Below are 14,651 nucleotides of genomic sequence, written 5' to 3'. Positions count from 1 at the left end.
GCCGACCAATCGGATACTGGCGTATCGTAATCGCGCCTGCACGGTTAATCTCGGCATCGCGTCCAAGTATACCCGTAGCCCTATTGCTACAGTCTGACGGCTCGATGTGTTATTACGGCGTTGGGTCGGTGTGAGTGGATCCGTGTGTGCGGAGGGGGTTCGAAGGGGTGGCGTGCAGTACGGCTCCTCGTTTACAGACGAGCGTCGTACGAGTCCACGGACGTCGTACGGTCCCTTTCCATTAGCCGAGGATCGTTACAGCTTTGATGCTCTTTTGCTTCCGTTTTTTTTCTTTCTTTCTTTCTTTCTTTCGGATCATCGATTCATCGATTACTATACCGTACGATCGCGTCTAATTTATTTGAGATTATTACGCTTAAAACGATGTATCGAGGGAAAAAGAAACTTGAGAAAAAAATTATTAGATCTAGACGCGTCATCCATCTTGGATCGGATCTTATCCGAATGGAATCTTCGAGATTTCGGATTTTTCGTCGCTTCGTAAAGATAAGAATCGAAGATGAGAGATCAGAGAATGGAATGATTAATGATTGGAATGATTAATCGGAGAATAATCGGAGATTTGTAACGTGGTGTACTCTCGTATTTCGTTGAAACCTGTTCGATCGTATTACGAAAGGGATAGAAAACGCGAATTATTTTCCACGTCGTTCGCAATAAGTGGAGGCCACCCATTACAGGCCGAATAATCGTATATCTCTCGTGATTCAATCTGATCATGAAAAGGCTCCGGGTACTGGCCGGCTTAATCGGCAAATATGTTTTCGATTAGTTCCCTATGCGCCTGCAAAGACCCCCAAACACCGTGCAATTTCGGAGGGTTCTCGGTTGTATTCTGCGCAACGGGATTACACACGTCGATCGAACCTAATGACCTGTTGCGGCTTTATTGTATCATTGGTATCGTTTCTATCGGTATTGCAGTTTCAGACTCATAATTTCGAAATGGTAAAAGCGGGCCGCACAATCATAAAAGAATTACGTAAATGCGAAATGCATTAATCTTTCGATCGAGTTACACGATTTACTCGGGATTAAAGAAGCATTCTTTCCTTTCTTTCTTTCTTTCTTTCTTTCTTTTCTCAAAATAAATAAATCATACGAGAGAAGATCGAATCGTTTAAAATTAACGATTAATTCCATAATGCAACGGAAAAATTAAACACACAATTCGCGAACGGAATGAATTAAAAACCGATTAAAACTTCGATCGGACGATAATACGTAGATAATTTGCATAAACTTGCTCCTCTTGTAAAAGACAGCGAGCGAGGTAAGAAAGTTTGTTTAAAAAATTTTCCACAACTTTTCTCATTTATATAACGATAAAGCACCCTATAAAAGTTTTTCGGGAGGCGTTTGACTTCCGGGAGGAAAAAAAAAAAAAAAAAAAAAACTTGCACGACATTTAAGCGGTAGTTAATAACGCGCTTAAATATTCCATCGTAAAGCATAAAAGAAATTAGGTTTTTTCAAGTTTTTTCTTTTTCTTTCTTTTTTTTTTTTTTTTTCTTTTTTCCGTTCCAGAGGACTTTTATCTAGTATCTCCTCCCTAGTGTAATAACCGTCGTAATAAAAGGAATAACTTTACCACCGGGTCAAATTAGTCATCAGAATTTCTCGAATTATCCATAACGTTAATCGATATTGATTAATCGTGAGTTCAAGTAAATTCTCTCTCTCTCTCTCTCTCTCTCTCTGTCTCTCTCTAGTCGCATTTCTCGTTCCAATAAATTCATCAACTCTCAAAAATTTACTTTAAATATACGAAATGAAAAACGAAACGAAAAGAATCGACAAACGGTAAAAAATTCATGGGGTTGAAACGAGAGAATAATAAAACATTGTTGTTTTTCGCGTAAACTGGTTTCGTTCTCGTATTCGTTCATCATTCCCAGTCGCCTATAACAATGTCGAGAACGAAACGAGAAAAACGGAAAAATCGGAAAACATGTTCTCGCGGGATAGAAGATAAAAAAAAAAAAAAAAAAGAAAGAAAGAAAGAAAGGAAGAAAGAAAAAAAAACAAAAGGTCGAAACGTTTTCCCCCTGAAAAACGAGACGCTAATTGCATTTAAAGCTTTCGCGTGTAAAATATTCGTCAGACTGAACAACGTACGTCTGCCTCGTAACAATCCGAGTGCCATTCCTCGTTTTTCGAAAGTCACCGAGTGAAACAAACGAACTGACAAGAAGAAAAATTCGACCATTACTCACTTGCCTGCCGATATTCACCGGATCACTTGAATAATTAACAACAATCAATGGTTTTAAATTTTCGGGGAATGGATAACATTCGTGCATCGAATTGTATTTTTCTTTTCTTTTTTTTTTTTTTTTTTTTTTAAAGGTTGCTAAACAAACGAATTATTACACGCACGCATTTGTACACGTTAAAAAAAAAAAAAAAAAAAAAAGAAGAAATTCTTTGATCGATTAATGTTAACATGATTCGATTCAATCATAGTTAATAATCGTTTCAAAAGACACGAATTACATTATTCGCTTAAATCATTGTGAAATTGAAATATTTCTTGATAATATACTCTACCATACCAAGAAAAGAATAAAAAAGAAGAAATAATTACAAGAATCTCATTCTATTATAATTACGAGAATATTGCTTAAACGACCTTCACAGTAAATGAATCATGCATTGCGGAATCAGGATAATAACGTTGGTAAGTACTACCAACGTTTAATCAGACTGTTCATCCACGAAATATTCTCTGCAATTGTAAAAGAAAAAATTATTCGTAATTTAATCAATTATCCTTTTACGTAAAAAAGAAAAAAAAAAAATCATAAAATGCATATTCTATCCACTATTAAATTCCATCTTTCCGATGATTCAATCCTGCGACGAATGACAAAAAGAAAAACAAAAAACCTAATATTAATCTCTTACGATTACATAATCCAAAAAAGACAAGTGGCAACATCTGTCAATAGCTAGCCAACAAAGAGTCAGGCGCAAAGAGGCAGATTAATGAAACGAGAAGCGAGGCAGGGGACGAGGATAAGGGTGACTTTTTTTGACTGTTACTCTCGATAGATACGAATCATTTTCGGAAGATGGAAAAAGAAAAGGAAAAAAGGAAAAAAAACTTAGATAGAAAAAAATGGTAAAGTCGACTTTAATTGTTAAACTATTCGGGAAACATTTTCGGTGAAATGTTTTTTCCGCAGGAAAAGAAGGAGAGAAGAGTGTGGAGAGGGGCGGAAAAAAGAAGAAGAAGAAAGAAACGATAAGTTTGACTGTTAAACTCTCCGAATCGGATCCGTTTTTTCGGCGTTTCCATCGTCGAAACGATGCGATGGCACGAAAAGAAGGGGTGCGCGTGGAGGTGGTTGTTGCCGCGCCTTTGGAGAGAGGGGCGGGAAAAAGAAAAGAAGAAAAAAAAAGAAAAGGGAGAAGAGGGAAGAAGAAAGAACGAGGCGGAAAGAAGGAAGATACGCGCCGCTTTGGCGAGGAAAGAAAGAGAGAGGAAGAGGGGTCACTCGTACACGGTGAAATTGCCCGGCCATTAACGATACTACGTTATTACGCTCGTCCTTTTTTGCAGCGCAGCCTCTGCTCGCTCGCGCGCGCAAACCGGCGGCCATCTTGGAATATGGTATCGAGAGAGAGAGAGAGAGAGAGAGAGAAGCGGAGGGCGAAGAAGAACGGACTCACGCCGCTGTCCCGTTCCGGATCAATCGATCCGATCAACGAGGATCAATCGACACCCGGAAAAACTTAACGCTTAACGCGTTCACACCTTTCGAGAACTTATGCGATTGATGAAATTATCGGTGAAATTGTTCGAGAATTATAAGGATAGATATTAACATTCGTGTAATACAAAAATAAGTCTCGTCAATTTTTTGGATGTCAAAAGGAAATGAATGTTCGATCGAGTGTAAGGATTAAGATAGTTGTTACGAACATCAGCCCCTTTTTTAAGAGGAACTTACATAGAAAAGTCTCGATTAGTGTATAAAGTATAATAATTTGAAAAGCTTTAAAACCAAACACTGACTATTGTATTAGTGCATTCTCAGGACTCGAATAATTTCGTGTACAGTGGTGTCGAAACCTTGAAAATCTCTCTTAAAAGGATACGATGTTAAATATACTCGAAAGAATTTGGTCTGTAAAAGTTTCAAAGCTGAGTTAATGACGTCAATATATCTAATACCGATATAATTATCGATCTGACCGATTATAAATTCCAACAAAAGTAATTATAATTCCTGTATTCTAAATTTGAAATCTTTGAAAAAAAAAAAAACGATTTGTATTCTCCGTAGTGCGATTTATATAAAATTAATAAAGAACGTTTTTACACCGATGGAGAAATGGAGAAACCGGAAAAGGAATAATGAAAATGGCAGACATCAATTACTTAAGCCTGATCGGCTCGGTTCGATTAGCGAGAAACGAATTGAATATAAATCGGTATTTTATGCAAAACCGATTGACATCGATATCGATGGAAATATACGAGTAACGATTGAATTAGCGGTGTCTATACCTAACCACTCTTGATTTCACTCTCTGTTAGATAGCTCGAAAAAAGATTCGTAATGCTATACTGTAATACATGGTTAAACAAAAATTGTTTCCGCTGTAATTATTTATAAAAAGAATAACGCAAACGTTTAAAGATGTTTAAAATAAAATGCCTACAATTCCAAACATTCTTTTGATCTTAATATTACAAAATTATACACTTATAGATATTTAGTTACATATAATTAGAAAATTGTTGTACGTACGCAATCGCGCCTAATATCGGAATTTCAACTAGGTCAGACTTCAATTTCTATAAAAGCAAAATTGCAGAAAAGTCGAGCACACGAGTATCGATCACACGAGAACACTTATCACCTCTGAATTATTAACTGTTAAATTTTATACACCGGTCGGAAGAAAATCTTATCGCGTATTTCACCTCTCCTTTTGAAGAGGAACAGTCGATTCCACGGCAGAGATTTATGCGGTATATCATTATTAGTCATTACCTATAATCTGCAGTTGGTCGCTCCCATCATCCCCCGTATCGATAGTCATTTCGTACCGACTTTTGACCCGAGTCCGGGACTATAATCAAACGTAAATCGTGTCCAGCTCTTTTTATGGAACGTTTAAAGACGAAAATGGGGACCCGGCCCGATTCCCGATATTTCTCAGCGTTGTATTTGTCCCTCCGATCCTCGTTTCACCAACGGTCCACGTTGCAGTGCCAATTTTCCCAAGACCACCATTCGTAGTCATTAAATTATTTTCGACTCCCATCTTGCTTCGAGTCTTGACTCTTGACCCCCCTCATACCATATGTATATAATCGTGTAACCTACACGAAATGGCTATTTTTTTTTTTTTTTTTATAAAATGGCTATTCAAATAATATGCTACTATACCTTTGTTGTTTTTTTTTTTTTTTATATTAGTGCGTTCTCCGTTAAAAATTTGTGTAAAGTATGTCAGACTTTGCAGTTGTATGTATGTCTTCGTATAATGTATCTAAAAAAAAAAATTAATTGTTAATTCAATTACAAATATGGTAATGATAAAAATCTAAAATATATAGACACATTACATGTCTTGTTATCTTTGATTTGATTGATAAAAGTTTATCAACAGAATCAGCGCTAACGTTATAAAATTATATATTTATTAGTGTGTATATATATATATATATATATATGTTATAATTAAATTTTTTATTTACTAAATCTTATATCTATTTGCATATTATTTCAAACCGATAAGGCGAATGATAAAATAATTTATCGTGTTTCGAAATGGATTAATTATACAATCAATTAAAATAATATAAATTGATATTCCGAATGAAATATCGATGACTTTTAAAATTAATTAAAAAAAAAAAAAAAAGAAAAATTTTATAAAAATATTTATATTCACAACTATTATTAAAAATTAAATTAAATTTAATAATTAAATTTTTGCGTTGTTGATGAAAGAAAATAAGATAACAAGAATTTAAAAATCATATCTTGAAAGAAATACACATAATAATAACAAAATAAATAAATCATTGCTTTTGAAATATTTATCATCATTTTATTTATTTAATACATTTCTCTTCTAATGTAATAACACGTCAAGTGCTTTATATAATAATTCAAAATAATCTCGAACGTCACTACATTTGCTACATTTCAAAATATTGATAAATTTCGATAATTCTGAACCGAATGATACATTTTATCTCGAGTAATGTTTCCTTAACTTCAAAATATTTACAACATATTCAAATAAAAACAAGTAGAATTTTTAGAAAAAAAATCTCTCATATCCACACGACTAATAATCAAGCTTCGAATTAACTCATTTCCCGCGATTAAAATTCTTCTCTGAGAACACGAATTTTTAATCTCTTAACACGATCTCTCGTGCACCTACACGTGTATTTTAATACGCGTACACGTACGTTCGTAAAATCGGAATCTTCGATCCTAAGATTCCTCTTCTAAGGAAGGAAGCGGAGAGATACGTTTTAGATTTTTCGTACGATGAACGGTCGATACTTGTCTGGTGTTCGATTTAAATTTTCAATCAGCCTTGAACATTCCTTGATGCACACGAGAAGAGGATTTCTCTCTCTCTCTCTCTCTCTCTCTCTCTCTCTCTCTTTTTCTCTCTGTCTTTCTCACGCGAGAGAAACGAGGCTGGAAGCGTCGATAAGATTCATGCATAAAAACGAATCTGGTTTACGAGAATGCTCGTCGTCTAGAACACGATTATTAAAACGTGCCGTGCCGCCAGCTCGTAGACCCCAACGAAGGAAACCTCACGGTTCCCGGCCTTCTTGGAACTTTAAATTAAAACCGCTCTCGTTGTTTTGCGATCGGTAAAGGATCCCGATCGGTGCTGGAGGAGTTGAGAGCGTTCCGGTGTCGTTCGCAATCGGGGGCATAAAGTGTCCGCATAAAGCAAAGTCCGGCGTAGACACCGAACCATCCAGGTAAGGACACGCTCGAAAAGGTGCCCCACGTCCTCTCCACCGCCCGAGGAAAATCCTCCTTCCCTTCCTACGAAAATACGACACTTTTCTTCTACGGGATTTAAATCGTAATCTGCCGAATTAGAAGGAAGGTGATAAGTTTGGAACGAGTACAAAGAGTGTGATTAAACGTGTAAGAGGAAGGTAATGCGAATAATAGGGAAAGGTATAGGTACGAGACTGTTCTAGATTTCGAAAAAAGAATATAAACGTATACGAAAGTTGGAACGAAAGCAATTGTGAAATTTTTAGCGATCTCAATTACGTCGAAAGAAAAAAAAAAAAATCGATAATCTATCGATCAATTGTTTTATTAGAATATTACTTATGTGTTAAGTAAATGGCGATAAATATATTTCTTAAAAATCAGAAACGTTTCATTTTTTTTTTTAAAACTTTTGTAAAATTCTCTCGTTCGAATTAATCTTGCTACGCTTTAAACATTTGTGTCTTATGTCCCGTTTTCTTTCTAGGTGCATGCATGCATGTTGAAAATTCATCGTCAACCGTGCTGTTGCTACGGGTTTGTACGAATCTAAATACCTGATCCAACTTCTATAATGCAATTTCAATGTCGGTAGTCGATTACAGAACGCTATAAACGCGTATCTCCGGTAAACCCGCTAATTGATAACGTATCTAACGTTTTACAATCACGATAGCTAAAGATATTTATTATCGATGAAAACGTAAAAACATCTTTGATATCGATCCTCCTTTTACAATCAGATCTATACGTAAAATTATAATTTTATATTTATATAACTTTTTTATATGAAATTTTATTTATTGTAGATAATAGATATTCCATGTATCGATATTTGTAATTTTGAATTAAAGTTTAGAGCGAATTAAGAATTGAACGTAATTTTCCCTATTGAAAAATAATTTGATAATTCGTTAATTTCGATAATTTTTTTAATTTTATTCTTAATATTCAAATCTTTTAAAACCTGGTTTCGAAAAGACAATGTGAAATATTTCGATCCGTTCCTGTTCACCAGGAAGAATCTTATCAAGTGGACAAATGGCGTGCGGCCCTGCAGGGTTTTAATTCGAATAAATCCAAGTTGACGAGGAGGCGGCCTTTTAAAATTCCAATGATAACGGACCGGATCTACGGAGCTCGTCAACGACGTAACGTCTACCATATTATCTTTCTTCATCCTCCATATTTTTTTAAATCGCTCCTCTGAATTATTGGTATCATGTTTGAATACGAAACGATAACCAAATAAAATTTTCGATACGATAAGAAATTCAAAATCTATTCTCTTTTCTAGATAGATTTTGATTATTTCAAGATTTCATTTATCTTCGATGAATAGAATAAATAGATAATTAAATTACTTTATATAGTACTTTATATAATAATATGATTAATTACGTTGATTATATTTAAATAGATATATTCGAAAGATTCGTCAATATTTAAATTAATATTTTTATATTGGAAAATGACTAATTTTGTTTAAATCATCCTTTGTAATATGTTAATTGCAAACTTTTTACAATCAATAATTTGTAACAGGAAAAAATAACGTTAATTAGATTAAAATTAAATATGTGCAATATATAATAAATCAACCTATATATTTATATAAAAGTTATTATAATTTTTTATACAAATCATTAGTTGTATAACATACAAATAATATATGTATATATGTATATATTGTATACAATACAAGTAATATTAAAAAACACTAGCATAACTAACCTAATAAATGTTTATTGCAAAATTAAAACGGAATATATTAGATACGGAAAAATAACTCACTGTCCGTTGAATCGTTGAATAATCGAAGTTTTCTTGTTGATTAATAGTTTTTCATTTTTTACGGAAACAAATAAACAATTATTCATTTTAACAGATGAACTCCCGCTGAAATTTTATATGATATGACGCTAATAGTGACAGTTAAACAACATAAATCAAAATAAAGTTAATATTTCTGTGACAATTTTTAAAAATTCTAAATTTTAATTTAAAATATTAGTGTAAAAATAATTAAGAAACGAAATTCGATTTTTATTAATATTAATAAATGCATTAAAAATTAAAAATAGATATTATTATTATCATTTCACTCAATTAATATTAGATACATATCGATAATGTAGGTATTACATCTTCATAAAAAGTTGCCCAGAGGTCGCTAATGTATATATATAGAGAAAGCTTATGTAGATTTCTACTTAAACAACATAATTTTTTTTCTATACCTTTATAGTTAATTTTTTAAAATTAAAATTTATATTTAAATAAAAATAAAAGTAGTTAAAAAATTTAAATATTATTTCATTTAAAACTATTTCTTTATAAATAAATGTTACAAAAATTTTATTATTTTTATACATTTATCTTTAATTATAGTATATATAACATTAAAATTAATTTAATAATTAATAAATCTTTAAAACAAAATTTTAAAAAAATTAATATTCTTTAATATATAATTCTTGAATATTAACGAGTAAATGCATATATTTTTATTGTATGCAATCACATCAAATAATGATTTAATAAATTTACGAATTTTTATATGAATTTTTTTATATGAATTTTTTTAAATTATTTTAGCGTAAATTCAATAATTTATTATCTTAACAAGACTAATACGAAAAAAAATAAAAAAATAATACTATGAATAATTCCATATTCTGCTGTTCACTATTCAGTTGAAAAATATTTTAAATGACAGAAATTTAAATCTCTGAATAAACGTTAACGTCGCCATCTAGAAGGTATAACCGAATATATCGGAAGGTCAGACATAAGAATATTGTTCCATTCTTAATTGACGAAATCGATAAACTTACATATATGAGTTCGTAATGTTAGTGTTGTATTACATATATATTTAGTAAAAGTGATATTGTGATGTAGCTACAGTTTTGGTATCATTTACGTACATAACATCATCGAAGTAACGTTTCATGTAACATTATTAGAATTTTGTATTACTTATCTATAAAATAATATAAAGTATTTTTATTAGTGTTGTTCTAAACGCATTCTTTACTGTTTCAAGAATCAGAATTCTTCACGGATTCATCAACTATCTTATTATTATAGGTACAAAATTTTTCTTATCTATTTTATTTTTTAATTTTTATAATATATATATATATATATACTTTTGAAATAATTTTTAAAACGTTTTATTCTATATTTTGTATAAAAAAAATAATATCGATTATAAGTACTAATGCAATTTAGATGGAATTCAAATTTATACAAGTGCAGAACATAAAAATAGCATTTACTACGCCCATTATTCGCATAATTATTAAAAAAAATCTTTTACTATAAATTCAAATAAATCCTATAAATATAAATATTTTTTCTTTTATATTAATTTATGTGTAAAATTTAAAATGTATAATGACTTGTTTTATCATATATATACAATGTATTACATTTTATTAATTATTAAAAATATATACTTTTACAAATGATGCAGTAGCAGTATTTAATTAATTCACTTAATAATATAGTAATAATATATATATTACATAAGTTTATTATAGATTTCTTTTATATATTATTTTCTTATTAATGTTAAAAAAACAAATGTTAAAAAATCAGTATATTATCGACATAATTAAAAGAAATAGTAGCAATTTTTAACACGAAATAGTTATATATATTTATCATGAAGAAATAATATAATATATAGTTATTCTAAAAATTATAACAAAAATATAATATTTAATATTAATTTTTTATAGTAGTAAATATTAAATATTAAAATAATATTATGTTAATGTTTTATTATACTGATTTTAATTTTTTAATATACTTTATTATTTATAATAATTTTGAAAGAATTGTTTTATGATAATTAAAAATTGATTTATGAATAAAAATAATAACATATTTTTATTATCTGATTTATTATTATTATTATAATTAATAAATATGATATTAAAAATTTTATACATATATGTATGCACATAAATATGCTCTAATATAATATTTATAAAACAATTTAAAAAGTAAACTATTTAATTTTTTTTTTAAAACTATTTTTAATAGATAAATTATGCTATTTTTAAGCATTTAATTTGAGAGATACAAAATTATCTCTATTTAAATGTATATATAATTGTCTCTGCATTAATATACAAGGTCATTAAGCCATCATCATAAAAAAAATGTATATTCAAATTTATTTTTATTTTTATTTATTTATTTTTTAATTATTACATAATTATCATAGTAGATAATATATAATATAATATTACAATATTAATTTTTTTTAATATTAATAATAATCAGTATATATATTATAATAGATGACATTTTTAATTCTTTATTTTTAACATTCATATATAATAGTTACATAATTTAAATAATTTAATTTTTTTTTTTACAGAAAATTTTATAAATATTCTATGTAAAGAAGTCTGATGAAATAAAAGAATTATTCACACTATAAGGAAATGTATTAAAGAAATTTATCCTATTATAGTAATATCAAAGTATTCAAATAATATCAAAAGAATACAAATGTCTGTATTATCAAATTCAACAAAACAAGTATTACAAAATACATCATCTCTTTCAATGGAAATACAAGATGGTAATACTATAATGTGTAATAAGGTACTTTGTTGAATATTTATATATAAATCATAACACTTTCTATTATATTTAAAATAAAATATTTATTTGAGTTTTTATCTGCTTTATCATATTTAATTATTAGAAATTTTAAAATTAATTTATTCATATATTACAATTAAATTTTCAAATAAAATGGATCTGTTAAATTTTATTTTACAAATTTGAAATTCATTACATATTTGATTTCAGTCAATGGAAAATCTAATATTCAACTATATCATACACAACATTAAATTGTGTATTTCAGAAGAAGCAAGAAAAAAATATTGGGAGCATTGGTATATCTAATGCACAAAGAGTATGGACAAGTTTATTATCAGGTGCTATTGCAGGAGCATTGGCAAAAACGACAATAGCACCTTTAGATCGCACAAAGATAAACTTTCAAATTTCAAACCAACCATTTTCGGCAAAAGCAGCAATTAAATTTTTAATAAAAACTCTTAGAACAGAAGGTTTACTAAGTTTGTGGCGTGGAAACAGTGCTACTATGGTTAGAATAGTTCCATATTCTGCTGTTCAATTCACAGCTCATGAGCAATGGAAAAGAATCTTAGGAGTAAATGGATCAGAAAGGTAAAATTTACATACAACATATAAAATATTTATTAAATTTTTTACATTATAATAATCATATGTACTTAATATTATATTTTTCAATATAAAAAATGTTTTTTCATATTGTATCAAATATTTTAAACTAATTTATAAATCTGCTTCTAATTCTATATTTGTAATGCGATTATATATTTATTTAATTATTTATGATAATTATAAAAAATTATTTATTCTCTTTGATAGAGAAAAACCAGGATTGAATTTTCTTGCCGGTTCTTTAGCGGGTATAACATCGCAAGGTACAACTTATCCCTTGGACTTGATGAGAGCAAGAATGGCTGTGACACAAAAGACTAAATACAAAACCTTGCGACAAATATTTGTACGCATTTACATGGAAGAAGGAATAGCGGCCTATTACCGTGGATTTACTGCAACGCTACTTGGTGTCATTCCTTATGCTGGTTGCAGTTTCTTCACCTATGATCTACTCAGGAATTTATTGACTGGTGAGTCATTTCTTTTACAAACTTATTCTACGCCGTGACGGTGCTTGTACGCAGAGAAAAAGTCGTGATTTATACGAACGAGAGTGGCTCGTATATAAAGCAGGGTACCCGTGGGGCACATCGGGGCTGTTTCCCGATATTGGGACAATACTTACTTTAATAGCGACGCTTGTCGAGACAAGTCCGATGGCTGTGTTTTTCAAGTACGTGCTTCATGTTCGATGATGGCTACGTGTCGATGAACAGTGTACACGGTGGCTATTCCTGGCTTCTCGACATCACTGATTTGCGGCGCCATTGCCGGAATGGTTGCTCAGACTAGCAGCTACCCTTTGGACATTATTCGGAGAAGGATGCAGACTTCGGCGATGCATGGTCAACACTATCACACAATTAGATCAACTATCACAAAAATTTACAAGTGAGTTTTTCATTTTTTAATTTGAGTAAAAATTATTAATATTGAATTTAATATAATTCTAATACAACTTATAAAATATAATTACATTCTTTCATTGCATTTAAATTTTAAAATATAATATTTAAATTATTTAAAATATATAAAATAAAGAAAATAATTTTTAATTTTTAATTTTAATTTTTTCTATTACAATTTCAATATATAAAATAAAAATGTTTTATATAATTTTTTATTATTTTCAGAGAAGAAGGTATAATGGCCTTTTATAAAGGATTAAGTATGAACTGGATAAAAGGTCCAATTGCTGTAGGAATTAGTTTTGCAACACATGACACGATCCGCGATACATTAAGAAAAATTATTATTTGCCAAAATACTTCATTAAAAACATAAAAATGATATATGCAATTAGAAAAACTAATAAGAAATATCTAATTATATCTCATTAGAAAAGCAGTAAATATATTTTCATCTGCTAAAAAGTCCTTTGAAATATAGAATGTTTGATAAGAATTGCATACAAACTTTATCATTGTTCTGCTAATAAGTTATATACTAGCAAAATTTGTATAAAAATCTATCAAATACTCAGACATCAATATATATAAAATTTATGATTATATAATTAATTAATAGAATCATGTAATGTAATAATGATTTAATAAATATTATAGTTTTCAAAGGACATATTTTTAAAAAAATAGAAAATAGTACAAATTGTTGATGTACATATTGTTAATCAAAATGTTATAAAAATTGTTAAATTACTAAAAAATGCATGTCATATAAGTATATATAAATTACTAAAAAGCAAAACTATATTGCGCAAATATTAACATTTAGTTTATTTGTAATGTGGATATTATGCATAACAATGCAACTGCCCTCACAAGATATTTTTTAATCATTGATAAACAAAATATTTTTTTTGTGAATTTCAATAATTACAAAAACAATTTTAAAAAACAACATCTACATCTTTACACATTAAATTACAGATATATAGATATAATATCTACAATTGTTAATGTGATAGTAACAGAATAGTAGTTGTTTTATATTATTGACTAAATAGTTATTAAATTTTGTATAGAATAACACCATTATTTTAACAATAATAATTAAGTTCTGACAATAATTTTATAAATATTAATGTGCAATATTAACAATTAGCACAATTACTTATACTGAAACAAATTATTATAAAAATTATTCATATCTAATTTTTTTTATAAAATAATCTATAATTATTTTATAAGTTTATAATGGTCCAAATTATTTTAATATTGTATACATTTGAATTAATATTTCATATACTGTAAATTTTTATTCAAATATATTTTAATTAGAATAAAATATTTTCTCAAATATCTAATTTTTTACATAAATTTTACGTGTTTTAAATATTAAATATATATACACACTTTTATACTTAAAAATAAATGATAAAATACAACTAATATTACAAGTAATAATAATATAACTGATAATGAA

At 28.9% G+C, this 14,651-nt stretch overlaps 1 protein-coding gene across 2 annotated transcripts; it reads left to right on the top strand.

The window, feature by feature from the left end:
• The first annotated feature begins 9,894 nt into the window (after window positions 1-9,894).
• Window positions 9,895-14,317, top strand: LOC122715781 (mitochondrial coenzyme A transporter SLC25A42). Of its 2 annotated transcripts, XM_043938229.1 has the most exons (6): window positions 9,896-10,115; window positions 11,419-11,648; window positions 11,917-12,245; window positions 12,471-12,736; window positions 12,983-13,157; window positions 13,400-14,317. In XM_043938229.1, the coding sequence occupies exons 2-6, from the start codon at window positions 11,553-11,555 to the stop codon at window positions 13,548-13,550; spliced, it is 1,017 nt and encodes a 338-aa protein (XP_043794164.1). In that variant the 5' UTR covers window positions 9,896-10,115; window positions 11,419-11,552; the 3' UTR covers window positions 13,551-14,317. The 2 variants fall into 2 exon arrangements, with proteins under 2 accessions (XP_043794165.1, XP_043794164.1); XM_043938230.1 differs by lacking the exon at window positions 13,400-14,317 and having other exon boundaries at window positions 9,895-10,115; window positions 12,837-13,125.
• The last annotated feature ends 334 nt before the right edge of the window (window positions 14,318-14,651 follow it).

The sequence above is a fragment of the Apis laboriosa genome, unplaced genomic scaffold (genome assembly GCF_014066325.1).
Source record: "Apis laboriosa isolate Shangri-la unplaced genomic scaffold, ASM1406632v1 scaffold40_cov151, whole genome shotgun sequence".
Classification (NCBI taxonomy): Eukaryota; Metazoa; Arthropoda; class Insecta; order Hymenoptera; family Apidae; genus Apis; species Apis laboriosa.
This window is presented reverse-complemented; position numbering and strand designations above follow the sequence as displayed.